At 32.1% G+C, this 27,375-nt stretch overlaps 1 protein-coding gene across 1 annotated transcript in view; it reads left to right on the forward strand.

Moving 5' to 3' along the window:
* The window catches only part of LOC107455766 (glycine receptor subunit alpha-2), a 141,151-nt gene extending 114,960 nt beyond the window's left edge, over window positions 1–26,191 (forward strand). Inside the window, exons 7-11 of the mRNA XM_087152294.1 lie at window positions 4,347–4,573; window positions 17,089–17,171; window positions 19,197–19,331; window positions 20,900–21,312; window positions 25,619–26,191. Of these exons, the coding sequence (XP_087008420.1) occupies window positions 4,347–4,573; window positions 17,089–17,171; window positions 19,197–19,331; window positions 20,900–21,312; window positions 25,619–25,822 (1,062 nt within the window). The 3' untranslated portion in view covers window positions 25,823–26,191. The remainder of the gene's footprint in view (window positions 1–4,346; window positions 4,574–17,088; window positions 17,172–19,196; window positions 19,332–20,899; window positions 21,313–25,618) is intronic.
* The last annotated feature ends 1,184 nt before the right edge of the window (window positions 26,192–27,375 follow it).

The raw sequence follows: 27,375 nt of genomic DNA on the forward strand, positions 1-27,375 counted from the left end.
CTGAAGGCTGATTTTCGTTAAAATCTTTTCAGTTTTAGAGATTTTCTTCAGGAAAATTTTATTTTTAAATTCAAACACGATTTTTGTTCATTTTATAGCTAATTAAAAAGCATATAAATAAATCGTATTCAGTTCTGTAAAAATGTAGATAAAACTATTTTCTTTTCGATTTATTTAGTATCTTTGTTCAATTTAATATTCATTAGAATTCTCAATGCTAGGTAAATAATTAAAGGAAACAAAACTCATGAGATTTTAAATTAAACGTCTTTCTTTTTCCGTAATTTTTTTATAAGTTCAATAAATGCAAGTTCAATAATTATAAACTCAATAAATTTATATAAATTTGTAAAATTCAATAAATTTATGAAAATTGAATAAATTTATGAAAATTGAATAAATTTATGTAAATTTAATAAATTTATGTAAATTTATGTAAATTTAAAAAATTTATATAAATTAATAATATATTTATATAATTAATAAATTATTAAAAAATTATTAATAAATTTATGTAACTCAAAATACCCGTCCGCATGAGTAAAATAGCATATTTTAATTAGCCCTCTATGATTGGAGCCTAGTAAAGAAGAATCGGATCAAGCTATTAAATGTTATTTCAGAGTTCCGCTTTTTGTTTCATTTAAAAATTATTTTTATATATGATCCTCTGACAAATATAAGACTAATTTACATTTATAGACCACAATTCGATTATCTTTAAAGAAAATTGCATTTTAATTTTAAATTATAGTTCTCATCATTTTTTTTAAATTTTGTTAGTAAAAAGAAACTTTAATGCTTGAAAACTGTTATAAACTCCACAAACATCTTTCGTTACTATTTTAAAATAAGTTAAAGTATAAAATTTCTTATATGGTTCCTACTTTCAGAAAACTTTTCAAAAACCTAAGTGTTTTATGGAAGATTGCTGGGAAAATTTTTTTGAAACCATACACTTAAAGATAAAAACGACAATTTTTCTAAGAGTATGTGAAAGTTTCTCGGTGCAGTTTTTTTGTCAAACATTGTAGTTTATTTTCTTAACTAAAATCTGTAGGTTTCATCCGTTTAAAAATAGTTTTAAACTTTCACCCAGAAAGTTTTAAAAATCTTCAATCCTACGCTTCACCAATGTAAGTAAATGCTTTCGGATTTTAAAAATAAGGTTTTCCTTAAAGCACCGCTTTACCAGTTTAGTGTAAAACGAAATTTTCTAAAACTGCTCGTTTAATGTCTTCTTAATATGGTAATAATGGGGTAATATTATTAAAATATTTAAAAAAACTTTTCTGAGAAAAAGATAAATTCTAGCAAGCAATTCTGAATTACAGATGTTTCCATGATTTTTTATCATATATATATATATATATATATATATATATATATATATATATATATATATATATATATATATATATATATATATGAAATAACGGTGGATCCACACCGATATTTTTTTAGTTAATTACAAGTCAAAACAGCATGATTAATGAGTCCATGTTGTGCATAATCTTTTTTATTTAGTAGCGATGGTGAAACCATACATCTCAGCCCCCTCCAAGTTGGAGAGGGTAAGACCCATATCCCGTTTAAACTGAAGTACGTTAGCTAGGCATTATAAACAACAAAAAGCCACGCAAAAACTTTGCTCCTGCGTTTTATAGGATGATTAAAAGTTGTGAAGAGACCAGTCATTATTGCCTTTTCTGTATTCTTACGCCTCATCGAAATTATTTATTACTCATAGAAAATCGTTTAATCTTTCCTCATGTGGAAGTGAAAGATCTTAAAATAACTTCTCTTTTGAAATATAAATCTAATTATTATTCATTGGCATGTTTTTAGCCTTGAAGTCCCAAAATAGAATTTCTACCCTTATCCTTTACCAAAGATATTTTATGAAAACGAATGAAGTTTTAATGCTTTTATTAATACAAAAGTATTTAATTTTTGCATTACATATGTATATATATATATATATATAAATCTAATAATTGCTTCATATTTTGCTATTTACACTCAAGAAACAAAAGACTAGTGATAGCAGTATGCAAATCTGTAAGTTGTAACGCCGCATAAGAAAATTATACTTAGGCCGAGAGTTTTCATGGTTTTTCTTTGAAGTCTAGTTATTAAATTAAAGCACAGGAATTAACAGACTTTGAATACAAAACTCGTAGAAAATCTGTGAATTTCTTTCGGAATTTAAGACTTTTAAGCCCACGGCTTCAGGAGTATGTTTAGAAAGAGTCGAGGAGATTTACTTTAAAGCATAACTCTTCAGTTTTAGAAAGAACAAGATGAACGATCTTACAGTTTTGGACATAAGGAAAACTAATATGCGACATGAGGTAGATTTATCTTTAGGAGAATCATAAATCGAAGTATTTTACTTTGATAATCTTGGTCGTCGGAAACTAGACTCGAAAGGTTGATTGTTATTATTTACATCACGCCATTTTCTGTACCAGGCATTGCTTTTTAAGGCATAATAAGTATTAACAACTTGCTTGCAGAAAACATGCGTTTACTACTCAAGACTAATGTGTACTTAGTTTTGTGAGTTTTAAACGACAAGCACATTTCTGTGAAACAACAGAAAATATAAATAAGGGACATAAGAAAGATTTCTTTCTGGGACAATCGTGAAACAAAATAATTTACTTTCAGACTCTCTGTTGGCTTAAAATACATTCCAACGGTCGAATGTTATTATTTAAGACATGCCGTTTGTGCAAAACGTGATGTACTCTAAGACATACTCTTGGGTGTAAAGAACGCACTGGTGGAACACATAAGTTTACTGCTTAATACTATTAAAATGTATGTAATTTCGTGAGATTTAAAGGACAAGAAAATTTCTACTTGAATTAATAAAAACAATAAATGTTGGGCATTAGGAAGATTTATTCCTGAAACAATCATGCATCAAAATAATGTATTTTTATAGTCTATGTCCACAGAAGCTGGATTCGAATGACCGAATGTCATTATTTGGACCACGCCAATTGCTGCAGTACTTGCTGCATTTTAAGGCATAGATCTCTAATTACTCTAATAACAGCAATGTGCTGGCATAATACGCGAGCTTACTACTTAAGACAAGTAACGTGCATTTAGTTTGGTGATGTTTAAAAGACAAACAAATCTGCGCGAAATAAAGAAGCAATAAATATGGGACCTAAGGAAGATTTATTCCTCAGGCAATCATGCCTTAAAATAATTTAATAATTTACTTTGACACTCTTTGTCAGCATAAAATAGACTCAAATGGTCGAATGTCATTATTTGGACCACGCCATTCGCTGCAGCACGTGCTGCACATTAAGGCATATCTGTCTAGTAACAGCAACGCGCTGGCGTAATGCGCGATAATACTCCTTAAGACCAGTGACGTGTACTTAGTTTGGTAAGGTTTAAACGACAAACAAATCTGCGTGAAAGAGCAGAAACAATAAATATGGGACAAAAGAAGATTTATTCCTGGGACAAGCATGTATCAAAATAAATTTCTTTGATGCAACATGTCAGAAAAAAACAGACTCTAATAGTCAAATATTATTATTATTTACAACACGCCATTGGCTGCAGCACATGATGCATATTAAGGCATAACTCTCTAATAACAGCAACTCTCTGGCTTTACACACGGGCTTAATGCTTAACACCATTGACATGTGCTTAGTTTTGTGAGGCTTAAACTGCAAGCAAATCTACGTGAAATAACGGCAATAAATATTGTACGTAAGGACGATTCATTCCTCAGACAATCATGCCTTAAAATAATTTTATAATTTACTTTGACACTCCTTGTCAGCAGAAAATAGATTCGAATGTCATTATTTGAATCATGACATTTGCTGCTGAACTGGCTGCATATTAAGGCATAACTCTCTAATGACAGCAACGCGCTAACATAATACGCGAGTTTAGTGTCTAAGACCTGTGATATGTACTTAGTTTTGAGAGGTTTAAACGACGAGCAAATTTTGGTGAAATAACCGTACCAATGAATGTGGGACATAAGGAAGATTTATTTCCTTGAAAATTATGCATCAACTTGATTTAAATGGTCTATCTTAGAAGAGGGTCGATATTAACACAATTCCGTTTGTTGCACCGGCTCTTCTGAACTCATGAACTAGTGGGTTGGGTGGTAGATGACCTGAAACAAGTCAGATAAAGATTTCAGTTGATAAAAGCTGACAACAGTGTAGGAGATTTAAGAAAAGTCCACAAAGCACTGGAGACCTTTTGTAAAGAAACAATGCTAAAATGTATCAAATAAATAAGATTTCTTTGGTTTTATGTTACATTTTTTTGTATTTTGTATTTCATTGCAGACATATGTTGCCGATATTTTCATGTCACAGAGTTGGAAAGATCAGAGGTTGAAGTTACCTGAGAATATGACCATGAAATACCGTTTGCTGCCTGTTAATTGGCTGAAAAAGATGTGGAGGCCAGATTCCTTTTTTAAAAATGCAAAGAGGGTCACATTCCAAGAAATGACGATACCGAATCACTACATATGGCTATACAGTGACAAGAAAATTCTCTATATGGTGAAGTAAGTGTACACTTTTTAATTCTTTGAATCAGTTGTGAATTTCAAGAAAATTTATGCGTCTTCTAAATAAAGATAATGTACCGTGTCAGTACAAGCTTGGAGATAGACTTCATAAGGATCAAGTACTGCATAGCAACCCGTGTCCCGAAAAGTCATCATGCGCCTTTTGGGTCACTTTTCGATTCTCGATAGATTTATTGTTCTCTCGCATTCTTATTTGAAGTGGTACATTTAATTATCTGAATAATTTTAAATTTATTTTTATAAAAAGAATTTTGAAAATGAATTTAAATATAACTTAGAATTAAACTGTTTTACCGCAGTTGATTGGTGAGGCAACTATATTAAAGAACTCCCTAATGGCGTTGTCAAACCAGTAAAAATACATTTATTTCTGAACCTATTTGAGTTCCATTTCAGCAATAATTATTAGAAAACACCACAGTAGGATAAGTATGACTAACAGAATTACTTATTTAAATGAGCATGAATAGTTAGGCTATAATATCAAAGTATCCCTAACTGCGTACGGTGACGTTTCTGGTCAGGAGTTGCAATAATTTTCATGATCTATTCTATCTTCATTCCAAATTAGTTAACGCTATGGTGAATCCCTCTGTATAACAGTGCTACGACTGGTTAAAAATAACTACATGAAAACTAGAAGTGTCTTAAAAAGGAGGAACGATTTCAAAAAAAATTATTAAAGAAAAATAAAAGGTAATAGAAATGAGTGGTTTGCTTAAAAACGTCTGTCTATTTAAATTTCAGATTTTATTCTGTTCAAGCTTTAAAATTAGTAACACATTTTGTCAACAGCAGGTGGTGTAATCTAAGAAAAACAATAAAATAAATAAATAAAATTAAATAATGCTTTCGAAATTGCCACCATTTTTACCAGAATTGGAACAGTTCGTGGGCAAAATTGACAGGCTCTCTTGAAATATTTTAGTTTGAATTTCAGTTGCTCCTGCTACGAAGTTTAGTCAAGCTACCCACTGAGGAAGCAAGCGATAAGTAAAATACATACGAGAGCCAAATTCCCATATTTCAACATCATAATGCACATCCAAACTAAAAAGTATAGGAATTCGCCTCATGTGTGCCTCATTCTTATTTTTTGCCACCTCATTGTAGGTGGCCCAGCTTAGTTGTATTTAGCAGTTAGAATTCCTAAAAACAATTCGCGTTAGAGACATAAAGGCAAGGGGCGTGATTGGTCTTGTTTAACAGTGGCGCCATCTATGGCCAAAAATTTGACTTCTGCCGCACCCGTTTATAGGGCTGACCCATTCATACATCCATTCACGCATCCAAAGATTGCAATTTTGACCTGAACAAGATAACAACCAATCTCCAACTTAGTACCCCCAGAGGTATAGAATGTTATAGGAACATGGTTGACTTTGTGACCCTTAAGATTTAACGTGCACCAGCCACCATTTACTACAGGATTCGAACTCCAGTTCTCGCGAACGAGAGTACCGTGTCCTGCCAACCAGGCTATCCAGGCCAGCTAAATGAGATGAATGGCATAAATGAAAGCACGGCAAATTTCAGTTCTATAGTTGAATTTCTGTAGCCTACAGACCGCGTGTTATTTATAAGGACACGTTTCACAGTTAATAATTTTCGAACTAATTGCTAAATATTATTTCGTTATTACAACCTCCCATTGATTTTTTTACACATCTTCTCAACCAAGTTTACTTACACTTTTTAAACAGCAAAGCGAACTTTAAGCGGAATTGATTCCTCAAAATAGCGGATTTTCAGCACTCAACCAATCAATCAGTTCAAACAAACGATTTTTTTAACATTGGATTGATTGTTTTAACATTATTAATTAAGAAAATGAAATTAATGTACGCCTTAGAATGCATTTAATAGACAACATATAATTTTCATTTAAATCTAACAATATATATAGTTTATGCTTAGTAACACTAAATATTCCAAACAATTTTTAGATTACACAATTTAAAATAAACCAAATAATTTGCTTATATTATTTGGGAAGCATGAAATTTGATTTTCTCATTTGGATTGCTAACTGTTAAATTAGCGTAATTTACTAAAGTTTTTAATTAGTCGAATTTTTTATTCTCGATTATAAATACTATTTGTGTAATAAAAAAAATAGAAGCGTTCCCAAAGAAATTGATTAATTACGGTTTCTTTTGACTTCTAATTAAACCATTTAGATTCAAATGACTTTTTATTTCATCAGTTCACTTTTTAATTGATAATGATGACTCCATTCATTAAAAAATAGCATTTTTTTTCCTTAACATGAAAAAAATAAAAATATCAGTCATTATGTAAGAGTGATCATCAATTTCAGAGTAAAATTGATAAAAGAAATAAGTGTCTGAGATTTATTAGGGTTTCAAATAAAAAAAGACAAAAAAAATAAACTTTTTTCGTTAAGTTTGACCGGGTTTTTTTTCTAAACTCTTCTTTTTGGATTTTAACCCTGTCCCTTAAAAAAACTCACTTTTTTTGTATAAAAAGCTAAGGTAAAATAATTACATCATCTATTTATTCACAATATTATAGAATAAGTAATATTGGAAATAAATTACGCATACAAGATGGTTAAAATACCGTTGCAAAATAAAAGTAAAAAAGAATTCAAAAATAATTTTTAAAGAAAGAATTTTTAAGTTGGAAGCTCTTGGTTTTATCTTTCCAATTTTATCATTGTCTCATATAAAAAAAAATATTTTTCTTTATTCTAAAAAATAAGGTAAAACTCTTTACACCATGCAATTACTCATGATTATATAGAATCACAAAAAAAGTAATCGGAGCAAACTATGCATACGAGGTGTTTCAAAAACTGTCACCAAAATGAAGGGGAGAAATAAAAAATAATCACAATGCAAATCAAAAAGTTGTGAAGCGCGAAGATTTTTAATTGATTCTGTTTTGCGACTTAAAACTGTTTTTTTTCATTTCAATATTAAATATTTATGCCATTTTTTTATTAATAGCTATATCAGAATAACTAGTACTACATAAAAATGAAAACTAAGTATATATTTTTCTAAAAAAAGTCTGTTATCATAAGGGAAAGGAAAAGCAAGAACAGTGCGAAAATAATAATAAAATAAACCAAGTAGGAAAATGTAGTTGTTATAGCCGGAAATATGCAAGTTATTCAATAAAGAACGCTCTTAATATGCATTTTTGGAATGTTTATCGATAATGAAAACAAAAATACTTATTCTTTTGGGGTCGCAAATTAATAATTAACCAAGGAAGAAGCAGTAACGCTATCCAAAGATGACAAATCTCAAATAACTTCAGCTTAAACAATACGAAAGATATGTTATAATCGATCGCTCTACATAGATGGAATTCTGATCACAGGTTTGAGTTTTCCTCTGGTAAAAATATTCAACACTGCTCTTCGTCTATCAAAGTTGATTTTCGGGGAATTATTCCTTATCTCGAAAATTTCTACGAATTTAGTTAATGATCTTTCTAATATCCCACCATTTCCCAACATTTGGAAGTCCATTCTAATTTAACCTGTTGTACCTTGGGCACCTCACAAAATTCTTCTGCAACTGTTTCTTTTATTTCCCTTTTTGATTACCTTACTCAAACTTGTTCCTCGGTCCCTATTGGTTAAACCACTTTGAGCGTATTCCGATCTTTACATCCCTACCATAATTCTCTACCACAGACTATGAAGACGGTTCTTGTTTACAGAACCAAAACTATAGTACGTCTTGTGTTTCATTCACGCTTTTATTAAGTTTACATAACACAAATTATACCTTATCCTTTTCGGACAATTCGCAATATTGGAAGGTAAACGTATTTAAAACAAGACAGAGTTGATTGAGCGAGGAAACAGGGAGTACATAAAATGTGATTATCAGAAACACATTCAAGTTTCATCCTCCAATTAAAACCTAGTTATATGTTAACTGTCACGTTCCTCTACTTCATGTCATGATGTCATCTTCTTCTACAAGAATTTGTCTGAATTCTGCAGTTTTTTTGCCTTTTAGTTGTTTAAATATTTGTCTGTGTCGACCGGCTTGTGTAGAGGGCAGGGAACTGCCCTTGCATTAGAAAGGTGCTGGGTTCGAATCCCGGGCAAGGTATGGATGTTCTTTCCTTCTCTGTACTATCTGTACTATCTGTCCTCACTGTGGGAGCGACGTTGGCCCACCTAATATGCTGCCCCTGAAAGAGAGGCCAGCAAAATCGCCTTGCATATGCCTGAATTGACAGATGTTGAATTGACAGATTGACAGATATTAACACAGGTGGTCATTGAAAGAAAAACATTTGTCTGCGACCTCCAATATGTACACATTTTTGATAAAAAATTTTAAAAATTCATATTAAGGACAGTCTTCAAAAAACATCCTGTAAATGAAAGTACGAAACTCTTTCCATATTAATTAGTTTTTTTTACATGTGTTACATATTTTACAAACACACCACAGGAAAAGCTCTTAGTTTTGGTGAGAAGCAAGGAGTTATCCATTAGAATGATGCCTTTTCATATAATGGTGTCTTTTCTCTAAACACACTAGATGTAACTGAAACATACTTGTGTCTCTCCTCTCGCGGTATTAGTGCTTTTACATTGAAAATATTATGAAATTATACAGAATGACAAACTATTGAATGATACTTGTTCATTGTCCTTCAAAAAACCTTCAAGTTGGTACTGATGCCATTGCAAATTTTTGTGGCTCTCTGCTCCCAGAAAAAGCTGATACTTCACTATTTCTCTAATTCAATAATGCGCTGATTCATTGAGTCACTTATTTGATGATTCTTTGATTAATTTATTTTCTTCTTTCATTATTTTCATCCTTTTTTTTCATTCGTTATATCAAGAATTGGTTTGAGTGAAACTTGCCTAAGTAATCGGTTTTCTTTTGCAAAAAAAAAAGAAAAAAAAATGCTGATTAATATACAATTATAACTACCTAAAATCAATGTTCTTTTTCCAAACTTTCGAAAGTTTTGGTGATTTCTAGATTTGTTGATTCATTGATTCCTGACTATTTGCTGATATTTCTTCAGACCATTTTCTCATTCGTCACTTGAAAAATGTTTCTTAGTGACAACTGCCAGACCAACACACTCATTAAAAAGAAAAATTTAATTATGGTTTCTTATTAAGAAGCGATACCTGAAACTGGCAGAACATGGGTTTCCGAAGATCTGCCACTAGTGCCTCATACTTAAAGCAGAACTATAATTTGAAGCAATATATACAATTTTGTCATAAAGAATTATCTGGGCCTTAGAACGGACAAATAATTTAAATTTTTCAAAAGTTGTTAAACTTTTTTAAAAATCACCAATTCGGAAAAAATTTTCCACCTAGAGGAAAAATTATTGAAATCACTGCCTTATTCTCATTTATTCTCAGTTTTTTTATGAGTCCAGATAATGCATCATTGGAATAAGTTTCTAAATCTTAAAAAATTTTACAACAAACGCTTTTCATTTTTCACAAAACTATGACTTTTCTCCATATTGGCGTTTAGCAAAATTTTCAGAATAAGCATGAAGAGCGCTGACCTTAAATAGGCTAAACTTGACCTAACAGTTATAATTAGCTGCTGCAAATTCGCAGGAATTGAGAAAAAATTATATTATTCGCAAAAAAGCATTATTTCATATGACAACAGCCTGAATTCACGAAAAAACATGATGTTTTTAAGAGTTCGGTGATTTCTAGAATCGCTGATTAATCGACTTACTTATTTGCCCATCCTTTTATTCCTTTTCTTCGCATTAGTTCATTCGTCCTTTCAAAAACATTTCCTAGTAAAAATTGCAAGAGCAACTCGCTTATTATGAATAAAAATAAACTGATGATTGTTATTAATGGGAAATAACTTTTTAATTCTCATGTTCTCTTCTTCGAGAATATCATGATGCTTCAATGGTACATTTATTTGCAAATTCGCTGGATCACCAAGCCACTTGATCACTGCTTCTTAGAGTCCTTTTACCCTCTGTTCATTTATTCTATCAATAATCATTCATACCAAAGATTGCCATAGCAACGCTCTATTCGTGAAGAAAAACTTAAACGATAAAATATTGGTATTAAACGACCCCAACTTAAGTCCATATTCTCTTCTCCCAGAACGACACGGCCTTCAAAACTTGAAAACGGTTATGCGAGACAATTATTTAAATTATGTCAAATAACTAATGAAGGAAAAATTATCCAAATTTATATATAGTTTATACTAATCCTATTCTCAGACGAAACAGCAAATCCTTTCAGAATAAGATGCAACTTTTGCGAGAAAGTTAAGAAGAAGAAAAAAATTTAGAGAGAGAGCTTAGAATCATTAATCTAGGCTTAGATAGTATTATTTCCCTAGAGAGTATATGAGAAGATAAATACTCTACTAATTGTAGTTGCGGAGAAGGTAAAGACAAGGAAATTAAAGACTGGAAATGTGTGATTTATTCCTTTTTTTTATTTTTTTACTCTGCGTAGCTTCTTCGAAATTGGAACCATTATAATAAATTATAAGGACCTAATTATCAAATGTCTGATGTTGTATAAATATCTCGACATTATGATTACTTTAAAAGGTTTAGAACTTCTTTTCACTAGCTATATTTCCTGATTTCGTTTAAACGGCATTTTACTTATAAAATTCCAAATAGAGCGATGGAATTTTGTTTTCCGAAATGAGAGTTAATCTCTAGGAAATTTGTATATATTTTCAAAGTAGATAGTCCGTTAACAGATAGTCGCAGAAAAACTTTAAGAACGATGATTACTATTGAGTTAACTACAATATTTCTGCTTTTTTTCCTTTTTCTTCCTCTGGAATTTTAACCGTTTCATTTTATCCTTCTAAATTCAATAATTAAACATTCTTAGTGATAAGTAAATCAACGCGTTTTTCATAAAAAGAAACATTAACTTGGGAGTGTTATTGCAAAAAAAAATATGACTAAAACCTGTATTCTAATCAACATTATACTTCACTATTTCGCACTCTTCATTATTCACTATACACTTCAAAGAGCCGGGATGGCTCAGGGGATAGAGCGTTTACCTTCCATCGAGATGAACCGGGTTCAAATCTCGGTATAAGTCCTCTTCCCGTCAGGATAACTGTGGAAGGTTTTTCATGGTTTTCCTCTCCATGTTACGCAAATGCGGGTTAGTTCCATCAAACAGTCTTCCACAAAGGCAAATTTCTAACGATACTTATTGATCTAGGAGTTCCCTTGTCTTCTGGATTGGTTTCAAAATTACAAGGCTACGGAGTCGAACATTAGTAGTTGAAAACCCAAAAAATTGGGTCAGCTGTTCAAAAACTATTATAAAATAAAGTGAAATACACACTTCAAAATTTATTTTTAAATATCCATACTTGTTGCTAGCAATACTATGCGTTACATTATACATTTGAAGAAACGTTTTTTTAAAAACATTATTTTGTAGATTTTGCAGTTGCTGGCACACGATATTGCTGAACTTTGTAAGTAGTTTTGAAAACTAGGAGATCAAAAATTGCTTATATTCCTAAGCAGAATACAGCAACCCATACTTTTTTTTCTTCATTCAGTTTTTCTTAAGTTGAGTTTTCAAGTCGACTATCATTTTTGTCACTCTCGGAAAAAAAAAATTTTAAGCTTGGAGAACTAGTCTTCTTTTCACTGTTTGCTTTTCTTAATAACCCCCATTATTTCTACGTAGTTACTTCGATTTATTAATAATATAACAGAGTGTAAGGTTTTTCAATTAAAGAATCCATACAGTTTTATTCTATTAGCAGTTGATTTGGCTCATAAAAATGAGCTTCCCGACTTTATGGGGAAAAATTTTGAACTTAACCAATTTAAATTTGACCTATAAGTAAATAACAGATAAATACAGCTTCTATTTAGTTTTCTCTATACAATGCTGTTTCATTTTGACTAACTCAAAATTACTTTAGTATTCGAAAACTCTTGAAAAAAAATAAACTTTCCAAAATAACGTGCTTTGGCGAGAAAAAATCCCTTTGAGTTCGCAAACTGTTCTTTCTTTATTCTTTTGAGAGCCTTCTTGACTTCTTTTTCGTCTTATCCGAACCCCTTCAGCTGTGCTCATTCTTCCAGACATCGTTATCTGTTTTCCATATCACGCCAAGTTGGGGGCCAATCGTTTAGGTGAATGGCAGATTGCTGTTATCGATTACTGGTTAACCAGGAGGAATAATTCTTTTAAAGGGATAAATATTTGTTCTATATCTGCGTCTCTTTTTCGTTTCCAAATGAGCTGTTTCGAGAACAATCAGACAATTTTTGTTATTTTTATCTACATCTATATTCTTACCGATATATATGTATATTATCTTTAGATAATATAGCATTTTGTAAGAGAAACAATATTTTCTCATACGTTTCGATTCCTAGCGATTGAGTGTGTTGAGAATTGTTTTTAGCCCTCTTTGATCTACATCTGTTCACCCATAAAATTTGTTTCATATTTGGAATCTAGAGTCAATATTATGATTCAATCTTGTGTTTAAAACTCAACTGCAATATTGTTTAAAATTAAAAGAGAATATTAAATGGTAGCTGACTATCCAACGATATTTGACAGATTTTACTGAAGTTTTGTATAAATATATGTTGAGACAAAGCAAAAACTAATAATAATTTTCAAAAGATTATAATGCACAGCCATGATGGTGTAATAATTGAACTGAGACATTCATTGCGTTTGTAAAGCATCAAATAAATGTCATACAAAAAACAGTTGATTGATGTATGGTAAATTTTGGTAATTTTTATGGTGTGAGCAAACTTTTTATGAATCTTTTGACTCAGAGAGTAATTTCATACCGGAACTAACAAAGGAGAGTAGGGAAGTGTGACTCACCAATTTTGAGAAAAATTAGTGGGATGTATACCTTATGAGGAATAATTTTAGGGGACATTATTCGTTTTGGCCTATAGAAGGTCCTATGAGAGATAAAAAATAATTCAATATATAGAAAAATCGGTTTTTTATTACTTCAATGCAGACTATTAGTTATTGTAATTACATCATATTCCAATTAATTTGCAATTAATTGGTTAATTAATTAATTTGATAATTAATTAATAAATTAATTATTAATTAATTTGCAATTACATACTCCAATTAATTTGGAAAATGTTTTGAAAAAAAAATTTGAAAAAATTGGATGCCAATTTTTTTTTTTAAATTAACCTAACAGGTTTTTCTGAAAAATTACAGATATATGAAATTTTCGAAATCAATTTTGACTATAAATATGCAATATATAGTACGTGAAAGTACCACAAAATTAATTGGAGTATGAGATAATTGAAATAACTAATAGTCTGCATTGAAGTAATAAAATACTGATTTTTCTACATAATGAATTATTTTTTATTTCTCATAGGACCTTCTATAGGCCGAAACGAATGTTGCCCCCTAAAATTATTCCTCATAAGGCATACACCCCACTAGTTTATTTCAAAATTGGCGGGTCACACTTCCCTAGTCTCCCTTGTAAGATACTTTAAATGTTCATGTTGCAAATGGTCTCATTCGTCCGTCAGCACTACCTTTGGGTGGATTGTGATTTGCAGTTTGTCCTCCCCATACCTACCCAGACCCCGTTTTATCGCTTTAGGTCTTGTCATCTTGTTGGACTCATCAACTGCGTCGATAATTTCATGCTTCTGGAAATTGCCTACCAGATAATGAGGATGCTCGTTGGGTTCCGTGAAAATAAGATATTGGTCATATCAGGAGCGAAAAGAAACTTGAGACTCTAAAAACACATTCTTCTACTTCTCTCCAGTTTAAATGCACATTTACATTCACGAAGCGATGAAAAAACATAAGCTTAACAAATTCAATGATTTAACATAACTTACCAACAAGACCAGCTTGAACAAATAACTCCACAAAATGGTTTCACTGACTTTTTCATCAAGACCTCCCACATAAATGGTGTAAAATTTTATTAATGAGAAAAATTTAACAGGTTCAAAATAATCTAAAAGCTAAAAATAAAATCTAAGGAAAATTCTGTACTCTTGAAAAAGTCATTGCAAATATAGGCACAACTAGAATAAAACTTAAGAGATCAAAGTTTCAAAGTTTCCCGTTTAAATCACCAAATAGCCGCATAATAGTTGATTTTTTGAACAATGAGGAACATGTAGACAATAATTGTTTCTCTCCACAAAAAAGTGGGAATTATTTGAACCATAGACATACTATACTGCCCTTCAATGTCCAAGAAATCGACCATCATGGTAGCGGAGGTCTGGAGAACTGGACAAGTCATGGTAAATGCCACAAAACAACCTCATTCCCTTTAAAGAGGATTTATATACTTAATACTTATTACATAGAATTAAATATTATTCTATGCAATATTATTCTTTAATTAAATATTATACTTATTACATAGAATTACTTAATACTCATTAATACTTATTATATAGAGAAGATCTTGTAACCCTATTGTTGACTTTTGAAGAAAAGGGTTGGCCCTGTTTCTTTTATAAGGAAGTAATGTTTCTATTATAAGGAAGTGTCGTAATGTTAAGCTGAATGACAATTTTGTGGAAAAGGATTATGTTTGCCTGATGGATTGGTCAAAAAAATCTCCAGATCTCAACCCTATGAAGCAGTTCTGAGACAGTATGGTGTGGACAATAGAAACTCTCATCCACTTCCAACAACTAACAAGGACCTGAAAAAGCATTGCGGATAGAGATAGAGTGCAACAGAGACACTTAAATTGCCTTCTTTTTAACTAAAACTACGGTGTAAAACCTGTATATAAATAAGAAGTAAACGTTCTTCCTATTAGTTCTTTTTTCTGTTAGATTCTGTAATTCTTTGAACTCTGCTGTGAATTTAATCATACGTATGTGTTATAACTGTTAAATAGTCATTACATTTTTAATATATCAACCTGCGTTGATACCGAAATTCATTAAAATCTGTGAAAATTCACTTAAATTTGAACACTGATTAATACTTATAAATTTAAGATTAGTCATAAAATCATCTACTCTCCGGCAATCACGAGAACTCCTCCAGACACCAGTCTCGCGTGCTGACGGGTACTGTGGTTGCGAAGAAGTTGCTTCGCTTAGAGATGCGGAGTTAAAAATTTCCCTTTGGCTTAAGTTTAGGCAGTGATATTGTTTTTTTAAATCTATCATCTATTCGATATGGTTTTACTCTTGTTTCCATGGCAGTAACCAACCTTCAGTCAGGAGGAACTTTTGTTGAAGCTTAGCAGTAATAATATGTGAGAAAGACTACCTTCAACGGTAATAAATTTCATACTGATACTCTGCTATGGTATAAGTAAGCTTGTACAATGCATTAGAACTTCTTTTCTCCAAAATACACTGTCTTCCAAACCGACTTGCCAAGTTGATTACACAATATAAAAAAAGAAGTTTGGATACAAAACTTTCAAATAAATTTTACATTAATCCTAAATGCTCAGGGGATTGGTTAATATTTCTTGCGTTTAGGGAGTGTAATTTTCTCAATGTTTGATTACATATTCTCACTGAAGCATGTGAAAAATATTTGTCTAGTAAATTTTGTATACGTAATTTTACAGTTTAAGTCTAATTTAAAGAATTGTCTTCTTAATATAAAATATACTTTAAATATGATATGTATCTTGCTTCCAAACACTTTACCGGTTGCTAGCGGTTGAGAACGCTTTCCCTACGCATCTAAGCTTTTCTTATGCTCAGCTTTCTGTTATAATCAGAAAATTAGATTTCTTGAAATCTTTAATGCTAAATTATAATTGTTTATTGATTGACCGAGAGCATATTAATATGCTACTACTGATTATTAAACATCGTCGTTTTAAGCAGAGCCGATCAATATATTATCAGTTGTTAGAGTTATACGCCATTTATACGATGAGTGAAAGCAGTCTTCTGACGTCACAAGACTGAGAAAAAAAACGCTTGTCAAAATTGCACCAATTCCAGTTGAGAACCTCACCCTGCGAGAATAGACGAAAATCAATCACCTAGAGCATGCGAAAAGCTACTTTTCGGCCTGACTCAGAGTTGTATTAGGCCGATAAAACTTGCCTGAAAAAAGCGTTTATAGTGTGGCTTCACGGGCTTGTGTGAAGCTTTGGGTAAATGCGAAGTTAACTCCTTAACGATCGGTTAACTTACAAGAAAACGGTCATAAAAGTGCCTATTTTTTTCTGACATCCAAACATCTTGAGTTGACATCTAGTTTAAAATAAACTAACTATCTACAATTACCTTTAAAATATCCTGGTACTGCAATCTGGTGTGTAAATAAGAAATAAAACGTTTTCCAGGAAATAAATAGTGAATTAGTTTTATTCTTATTGGCCCGTTACTACTGAGCACTCCAGCCCGGAAATATGATGGGAGCGAGAAGGAAGGGGTTAAGCAGATTTGTTCCTTTCATATTCAATACAATTGAAAGTGATGATTATGTTCTCTAAAACCTGATTTGCTTGCAGGTTAACTCTCTTATTGTCGTGTGCCATGAAGTTTGAAGCGTATCCCCATGATACTCAGATATGCACCATGAAGATCGAAAGTTGTAAGTTATTTGCAACTTTTTAATAATTTTATATTTACTAGTTTTTAATCTTGAAACCTAACTAAGAAATATTGAAACTTTCATTTGCTCGAAAATCAAAATAATAAATAATATTTTTATTAAGTTTAATCAATGGTCTGTAATTAATTTACAATTGCGTTATGGACTTGGCGTATTAATCAAGTGCATGTAATTTTTTTTAATAGTTTCATGAACTTAGCATATTAAGTAGAAATCATTAATTATTTGTTTTTGCTTGTCGAACTTGGCGCAACAATTACTTTATCACTTTGCGCCAAGTTCGACGAGCAAAAACAAATAATTACAAATTTCTGATTAATATGCTTAGTTCATGAAACTATTGAAAATTAATTGCATGCATTTGATTAATAAAAAGGACATAAAGTCTTTTTTTCAGTTCATTTTTACAGATACGTGAAACAACTTCGATACTCCGCTGCAAGAAAAGACCATTAAGGTATAGAATTTAAATAATCGTCCACGACTGCGTATAGTTCCATTTATTTCGTTATCAAATTATGCGAATATGCTTTCAAAACAACATGAAAATATTTTAAAAGTAGCAGACAGAAATGTCATTTGTTCTTTTACGTTATATATCATAAAGTTATAAAAAATGTTATCATTGCGTAGTTTTACTGGGATTCTAGATTTGGCGACATATTTCGATAAATAAGATGAACATTCGTTCTTGAAAAAGAAACAACTAAATGGCTTTGCAAGAGCATTGGATTTGATTGGACACTGGATACGAGATTTAGAAAAAAAAAGGGCGTCTTGAGTCGACATGCGCAGAACAAATCGAATCCGAGATAAAGAATTTTTACTTTTTTGCTGTCGAAGAAAATCGTTTGCATGAAACAATATTTATTATTCTTTCATCACTTTGTTTAAATACGAACATATAGGCATGTATTTGGTACGATTTTTAAATATCATTTTGATTAATTCGTATTATTTGTTAATTGCTTAATCAATAAGTTTTGTTTTCCTCATTTCACACGATTTAATAAACAAGCAAAAAGAAGGCTGGGCAACGTCATCTCAAGAGTTGGTGATGTTGATATATGTTCACGCTGGGAGCTTGGCATCCATTTGGCGTGCACTTAGATGCAAGTAGGGGATAATGTTTTTTTCTTAACTTGCAACAGAGTACAGATACTTTAAATTTTTTCTTTTGCAGAATGTTTTTAGAGTGTATACATATAAAGCAAAAATAATGATTTCTTGAAACTGTAGATTTATTAAGAATAACTTTTTTACTTTTACCTGGTTGTTAAACCAGCTACTTGTAACGAAATAACGAATACAATACTATGTTAAGAAACACTTTATCCAATCAAACATACAGGATGGTACAAGACACGTCTCTCGAATTCTTATATCGGTGATTCAGGTTCTAATTCTTACTTACTTTTAAGCTTATTCTCGGCCCCATTGTTCACTAAACAGGTTTCACTGAGAGATTTTGAGACTTTATTCTTTTTTTACCAGTAGGTTCAGAGTTACAAACAGACATCGCCAGGTCACATAATCTAGTGCAAAAGTGCCATAACTGGTCATTTCTGTAGCAGTAAATCATACTGATATAGTTACAAACGGACCTGGTCCGATCATAATCTGGTAAAAAAAATAAGCGGTCATCAAAAATTTTAGTTCTTTTTTCATTGGAAAATGGAAGACTTTTAGTTTATTTTCTAAAAGCGAATGTTAGACTAACTCGTTTAAATCAAGAGAATCGATTAATTTTAGTCACAGAAGCTGTTCTGTGAGGATTATAGAGCATTCTTATATTCTGTTCAGTGTTACAAGACTACAGCGTAGAACATTAAGAACTATTGATCCAGGAAGTGGATAAGTAATGTCCTGAGGTTAAATAAAACATAGTTTAAATCATAATTCATTCATTCGATGGAGAAAAAAACGAGAAAACAAACTTATTAATAGTTCTGTCGAAAAGAGTAATTAAAATTGATTATGATTGTTTTATCATTTCCTCCCTAGTGTCGTATACTACTGATGATCTCATATTCGCTTGGGAAGAAGAGGTGCCACTTGTTGTCGATGATTCTATAGAACTGCCGCAACATAATCTAGTTGACACAACACTTGGTGACTGCACGAAAGTCTATTCAACAGGTAATTATTATATTAAATAACAATAATAAATAACAATAATAAATAGTAATTATTAAAATAATTATTGTTTATACATTGCGTGAAATTGAATTATCTACCATGAACAAAAATTAAGCATCTTCAAACTGATATTTAGAATTGTATTACCTTTTATTTTGTTTTCGGGATTATCTTCTGTTATTTTATATTTAGTTTATGTTCTATATCCTATGTAAATTCCGTTTACTTGAATGTTTTATAATTTTAAATGATGTGAAGCTTTCCTGTTTCCATTTTAATGCCTAGTTTAATTAAGTATAGTTACTTTTATGATTCAAAAATGGTTTTGAAAAAGGAAAATTTAACCGAATAGAATATTAAGAAATCCGATTATCCTGGATATATTTTTCCAAAGAAGTATGAATAACTTTTCAAAACAATATATGTCATCTAATAACAAATTTTTCTGAGAGTTAAGTACGTGGTTATAAGCTTGTAACGGAATGGGTGTAATGGAACGCAGTTTTTTTAATAGTTGGGGCGGAACGTTAAAAAGAATAAAGCAAGTTTTCAAACTTTTAGCCTGAGAACAATACTGACCCTTCGACTAACACCCGAGATCTAGCACACAAAGACGTTACTAAAGTACCCTTTTACCATGATTAAGATACCTTACATGGTAACATCATGCTACCAGTTTTCCGTATTAAAGGACTATTTATTGCATTTTTCTAAACACCATTTTCTCTTACTTAGGTAAAGAATTTTGACTATTGTTGAAAAAACTAATTGACAAGTATATATATATATATATATATATATATATATATATATATATATATATATATATATATATATATATATATATATATATATATATATATAAGTTCAAAATGTAGAATAAAACAAAGAAAAATTATAGACATATGAAAAAAACAGGGGGGAGAAATAATAAGTAAAAAAATAACAAACAACAGTTTAAAAAAAAAGAGAAAAAAAAGGATGAAATTTTATTAAAAAACCGGAAAAAAAAGATATAATCTTTTCATCAGCCCACACGATTATATCCGCAAAACAGAGTCTTTCTGATATTGTATCAATAAAGCCAAAGCAAAATATATTAATACAATAGTGTGAGGAGCACTTACAAAATTTTTTTATAAAAATTACAACAAATAAAATGGAACACAAAAAGTGAAAATAAGTAAAAATAACATGTAAAAACAGCGTGATATATATATATATATATATATATATATATATATATACATACATACACCTGGTTTTGCAGGTCATAGTTAGTTGTTAGAATACTTCTTATATCAAATCGCAGAGAAATAAATGCTCTATTATCAAAATTACTTAAAAATTACTCGATAGCTTTCTAACTGAGATTATTTTATAGCTGCCGACATTATTTTGCACACCACGAGATTTTTTTAAAAATGAATTTGATATCCGTAAAATAATTTCTTTTCATTAGAAATAAATATGCTTTAATTTCATTTTTCAAGATTTTTTTTTTTTATTTTTTTATTGTAAGATTTCATATGTAAGATTTTTGAAAAAGTAAGTCTCCTTATTTTTAGGCAACTTCACGTGCATCGAAGTGGTTTTTACTTTAAAACGTCGCTTGGGCTACTACATGTTCCATACTTACATCCCAACATGCCTCATCGTAATAATGTCCTGGATTTCATTCTGGATCAAACCTGAAGCAGTCCCCGCCCGCGTCACCCTCTGCGTCACGTCACTGCTCACCCTGTCAACACAGCATGCGCAGTCGCAGAAATCCTTACCCCCCGTGTCTTACATAAAGGCCATTGATATATTTATGTCTTCCTGCACCGTCTTTGTATTTGCTTCTCTGATGGAGTATGCATTTGTAAACATCCTTCTTGGAGAAGGAGCTGAAGAAGACGATGAAAGAAGGCCACTCTATCCCAGAAAAAATTCAGTGCCCAATAACACCAGGAGCGTAGTAGTAGCACCAAAAGTACAGGTAACATGATCTTTGCTTATATTTATTCATTTAACTTCAGTTTGAATAGAATGCGAGCCTAAATGGTACTGAAAGTTTTGGACTGAATAATTAAAGTGTAGTTAAATTATCAACTCCATTTGTTGCAGTTGCTAATCTCGTAATCGTCTAGCAGGGCTGGACGACTCCCATGAATCCGAACACCTCCAAAAAGTCCCTAAAAAGACTGGAGTCTCGCAGGATCTGATCTTTACTGAACCCCAAACAAGTCAGAATATGCGCAGGGGAGGCTATGTCTGTCGAGCACCAATGACTTTCAACATAAGTTTTTTGGACCCGGTTGAAAGTTAGGGATCTAGTGTGGCCACTCAAGAAGCGTGAAAAGGCAGTTTGCTCGGTCTAAGATTGATAGATTGATAGATAGAGTGATTGCGAGGAGTTCTTATGATCCTGTTTAATTTCATTTTTGCCAGGGAAGAAATTTCACTAAAGGTAAGCTTCCCGCAATGATCAGTGTCTTCTTCGGCAGCGGATTTGGCAAGGATGTCCGCACTCTCATTCCCATCAACTCCAAAATGTGACGGAATCCACTGAAAGTGTATAGAATGGTTGGATGAAAGTATGTCAATTAGGTCTAAAATATCAAGGTTGGTCTGATCTCCGATAATATCCCAATTAGAGATATGTTGCTTTAAGGCACGACTATCAGTCAATATCCAAATATCTTGAAAATGATCTGCCCGAGCATCAAATCGCAAGCCTTTTCTGACAGCAATAAGCTCAGACCTCAATACTGAGCTGTTGTTGGGATTTCAAATCCATTTACAGGAGGCTATTGTATGGATGATGCATGCTTTAAATGTCACCACATATCTTAATAGCAAACTTATTGAGCTGCTTTTTAAAGCAACTTGCGTGGCTGGGTTATCCATTTTACTGAGAGAGAGAATGGGCATCCGTAATTACCAGCAACATAGTCGTTCTATCAGTTACCGTAGCAAAGTGCTTCCATTGGTGAAACTGGTCAAACGGAACTCGCATCTCTTCGGGACTCTGTTCACACCCATACAACTCAGTGGATGATGAACTGTAGTGTCCATAATTCCCTCTCTCCCAAACTAGGTGGTACTACTAGAATAACAAAGTCACATTCTACAACTCAGATATATTTAGCTTTATGGAGCCTAGCTTAGCTATAATTGAACTCTGCAAGATACTTAACTGCAATGGAATTACCTTAAACTTCGTACGACGTGTGGAACTAATTATATTTGATTCAACCACTTCCTTAACTGCGTTCCGTGGAAGGAAAATAGTGTAGAGTCCCTTTATAAAGCAATATAGTCTTTCCAGGTTGCGAAATTGTCCTTTTCCAGCATAAGCGGACCTTCGCTTCTTAGCTTTTAAAAACACGCTATAAGAAAATTTATAGTTTTATCCTCACTGAAAAATTCGTGGACTCTCAAGCTATCTGGGGACTTGCTATCTGGGGACTTGCTATCTGGGCAATAGATGTAAGTTACTTGGGTAGAATTCCACAAAAGCAGAAGTGATTTTCGAAAAATGATGCTAAATCCACGTGCTAGAAAACGTAAGTGATTTTAAATATTGCATATTTTAATAATTTTGAAAAGATAGTCTTTTCTTTTGACATAGTAGATCTCAGATCTGAAAGAAGCTTTTAAATTTAGATTTACTTATAATTAAAAATAATACAGACAATAGCATGCAGGTCCACGCATGTGCACTTCGGAATGCATACCGCAATTTATGTCAGCGTAGTAGTCAAGTAAAATCTCATTATAAGTATTTAATTTTATATCTGTTTATTAATATAAGTAGTTGTTATAATATAATATAGTTAAAATAGCTTTGAAACTGATATTTAAGGCAGTATTTAAATTATAAAAAATTCATTCGAAATCACACATAAAAAACACTGAAAATTCATATTTTTCAAAATTTATTTCTTTAACTAATTATTAGGTCTATTCGTCATTGCATTTTAATGGACCATAATATGAGAATATTCACGTTTGTTCCAATTTTAGGTGAAGTTTAACATTTGAAATCTTTTTTGCCTTTTACTTAGTTAAAATCCGAGATCCACGCATGTGTACCTAAAATTACTAGACCTCTGGCAGCAATATTCATACCTTGTTTATCGTATTATGACTTATGACAGTAAAATAGATATATAGAAATGTAAATTTTTTTGCCACATATTACATTATACCTTAGTCGTGAAGATGTTAAGAGCAACGAGCATGGCTGTTCGATCTTCGAACTTCGGGAAACTGTTTTCAACGTCACTACACTGTATAAAAATGCAGTATATATGAAAAAGAAATTCTATAAAAATGGAATTGCATGAACTTTTCTTGTGCCGACATGCCGACTTTTAACGGAATGAACTGAACATCACATAAAATGACACTGAGTCAGTGCTAGTACTGCATCAGTACATATGAGGAAGCACCAAATTCTTAGAAATTTCCTAGTGATACAGCAGTTTTATTACAGTATTTAAACTTACCTAAGAAACTCAACAAAGTAGTTTTTATGCCTAACATTAGAAGGCTGGAATGGTGGCTACTACTTCCGATTTAAGTCAAATTTTAGTTCCTACCGTTCCAACTTTCATGAGCTATATTTATATTTTCTTTTTAATTTTGAGATTTATTTCCTGTTTGACTCTTTTTTCTAAATATTTGTATATTTTGATAGAAGACAATCATTTTACCTGTCTTAACTTATGGATCCGAAACATGGTCTTTAACTAAGTTTCAAGCATACCTGCTCACTGTTTTTGAGGGAAAAGGCTGGAGAAAAATTTCCGGTGCTATAAATGTGGATGACTTATGGAGACAACGACATAATTTTGAACTATATAGGTTATTCAAGGAAGCTGATATCATCAAATACATCAAAATAAGTCTCTTAAAGCTTGCTCTTCACATCTGTCAAATGAACCCTGTTTCCTTGACATTTAAGATCTTCAATTGCAAACCAATGGGAACTAGAGTTAGAGATAAGGCTAAGATCAAAAGACGTGACTGCATGGAGGAGGATTTAATCCTAAATATCCTAAGAAAATCCTAAAAATGACTGACTGGAGAACAATCACAAAGAAAAGAGCAGAATGGGGGAAGGTTCTAGTAAAGTTTCTGGTCCACAAAGGGCTGTCATGCAAATAGAAGAAGTTTTTGTATTTTGATTGGTATAGAATAAAGAAAAGAAATCTAGGAATTATTCGATAGATATTAAATAAATGAATAGCCAAAATTAGAGATAAAACTCAAAAGATAGATAGTATTCTTTTAATTTATTGAGTGATTTTAATATTTTAGTTTGATTTATCGATTTTATACATAAAACACGAAAATATCTTAAATATATGTCAAGCATAGAAATACCTTATAACTGATTATATGTGCAAAACATAGAAATGTCTTATGGATTTTCTGTTCAAATGACTTCAAAAACATACTTTTTTCTGGGTTGTCCTTATTTTTAACTTTCCCATGGTGAAGTTTTATCTGAAACAAGAATCTATAATGGTCTAACATCTGAATTAGCTTTGAATTGCGGATTGTTTTTATTAGCCAGTTGAGTACATTATGTATACACGTCAGACAATATCTCTACTGCGGTGAGTATGACGTGTATACGCGTCGTGTAAAATTAAAAAAAAGAATAACATTGACAAATTGAAAGTTCAAATTTCTATTTAATATAATAAGTCTTTTATCTGGCTGTGTGTTGTCATTTATGTTATATATCGAAATTGTTAAGTATTTTTATTACTGGTTGGGGGAAGGACTGAAGTCGATTACATACCTAAACCGTAACTTTGACGGTAAGCGTAGGTTTGTTTAATCGCTTTGACAATTAGTAGGGCTCTTGAGTTTTTCTCTACGAGAATCTTAAACATTCTTGAATCTAATTCAAGAGTTCAAAGCTTTCTTTCGCTCAAAAAACTTTCGCTTAATCGTTTTTGAAGCGTGACTGAAAGAAATACGGAAAAGATGAAAAACTGGTATCAAAATCATTTTATCTATAGTTGGCTATTGTGAACAGGGAAAAAAAGCTGTTATAAATTTTACTTATAAATGATTTAACAGCATTCACTTTATTTTGGATTAAAAAAAACAATGTAACAGGATCAGTGTAATGTGTAACAGGATCATTTGTCGTGTATTTACGTCATTGCCCTTTACTTACACTTATATATCCGGTTAAAATAATACGGGCTATGATATTTTTATGCTACATAATGATGAAAATGCAAATTTCAATTAATTAAACTCTTTGTTTCGTTTTGTAGGAAGGAAGCACTTCAGCTACTCTACCAAACGGGACAAAGCCAAAACCGACTACTAATTTTTATCGCCACAACAAACATCGAGCAAGAGCTATTCTTGTCGACAAAGTATCGAGAGTTGTTTTCCCTCTATCATTTATCATTCTAAACACTGCATATTGGACGGTATATTTAGATAATAGCAACACTATAGAACAACGCCAGTGATGTAAATAATTATTATTCGACATTCCATAATTGCATTTTTCTCCACTACTTAAACTTTCCTGTTTCAATAAGTGCTACAAATAATCTATACTTGATACTTCAATTGGACAAAATATATCCCAATATATATATATATTTAAAAACATGGCTTTGAAACCATGAAGCTTATTTCATAATTAAAATTTAGTTAAAAATTTTATTCATATTAAAACTTGATTTGATTTTAGGTTACATGTGAAAACTGCAATATCATGTAATCTATTTATTACTAAGTCTGTCAAAAGTAGTAAGAATCTAGTTACAGCAATAATAGGTTAAAAAAATTTTAACTCATGAAATCTTATATAAAATGAATGTAATGAGCTGTTCAGTGAGAGTTGTGTAAATACATGCTCATAAAAATTGTTTACGCTTACATTGATAAGCATAGTTTCTATATTTATTTTAAATATTAATTTATTGAAGTGGTCGTGAATTAACTTCTACTTTAAGTTTTCTGATGATCATAAACTATGCCTATTGAAATATCGGTTTATCAACTACAGGGTGTCCCAAAAGGTTGTTTACAAACTTAACATGCTGGTCTGTCATATCATGATGAACAAGATTTACATAGGAACTTGTGTCCGAAAATTAAAACTGAGACCGCTAGAGGGCGATAAGTGCAGGTTTGGATGAGGAGAAAAAAAATTATATCGATAGCGGTGTTAATATGATTTTTATTATAAAACATCATTACATCACAGCAAATGCTCAAAATTCCTTCCACTGTCCACAATGCACGTTTCACAGCGTCGGCGCATGGATCCACGAACCCGTTCAAATTGGCCAGGAGTGTCACGGACACGTGCTGCCGCTTCCGCGATCCTGGCGATAAGATCCATGTCCGATGTTACAGGCGTCTCGTACACTATGGACTTCATGTGTCCCCACAGGTAGAAATCCAGGGGAGTCAGTCCGGGGAATCGCGGCGGCCATGGGACTGGTCCGCCTCTACCTATCCAGCGATTAGGATAAATCCTATTCTCGAACAGCATAGCTAAAGTGGGCAGGCGCTCCATCATGCTGAATCCAGATGTTTCGGCGTGTAGCGGCTGGAACATAACCCATCAAATCCGGCAAAACTCTTTCTAAAAAAATGCGATAGGTATTTCCGTCGAGGCATTCAGGTAGAAGGTAAGGGCCAATCAACATGTCACCGATAATACCAGCCCAAACGTTTACGCTGAAACGTTGCTGATGTGCATGGGCACGTGTACATCTTGGGTTTTCATGCGCCCATACGTGCATGTTGTGCAGGTTCCCGACACCATCCCGTGTAAAGCAGGATTCACCAGAAAACAAAATCCATGATGGGAAATCTGGCTGTGCGACCCGTTGTTGCAAATACCAGCGTGAGAATGCAATGCGTTTGGGATAATCGTCGGCGCACAATGCCTGTACTTTTTGGAAGTGGTAAGGGTGTTGCATGTCATCGTGCAGTATGCGCATTATGGTGCAACGAGCTACACCCAAGACACGTTCGCCTTCTCGGAGACTTCTTTGCGGGTTGA

Source organism: Parasteatoda tepidariorum, chromosome 9 (genome assembly GCF_982258835.1).
Source record: "Parasteatoda tepidariorum strain Cologne lab strain chromosome 9, Ptep-v5.0, whole genome shotgun sequence".
Classification (NCBI taxonomy): Eukaryota; Metazoa; Arthropoda; class Arachnida; order Araneae; family Theridiidae; genus Parasteatoda; species Parasteatoda tepidariorum.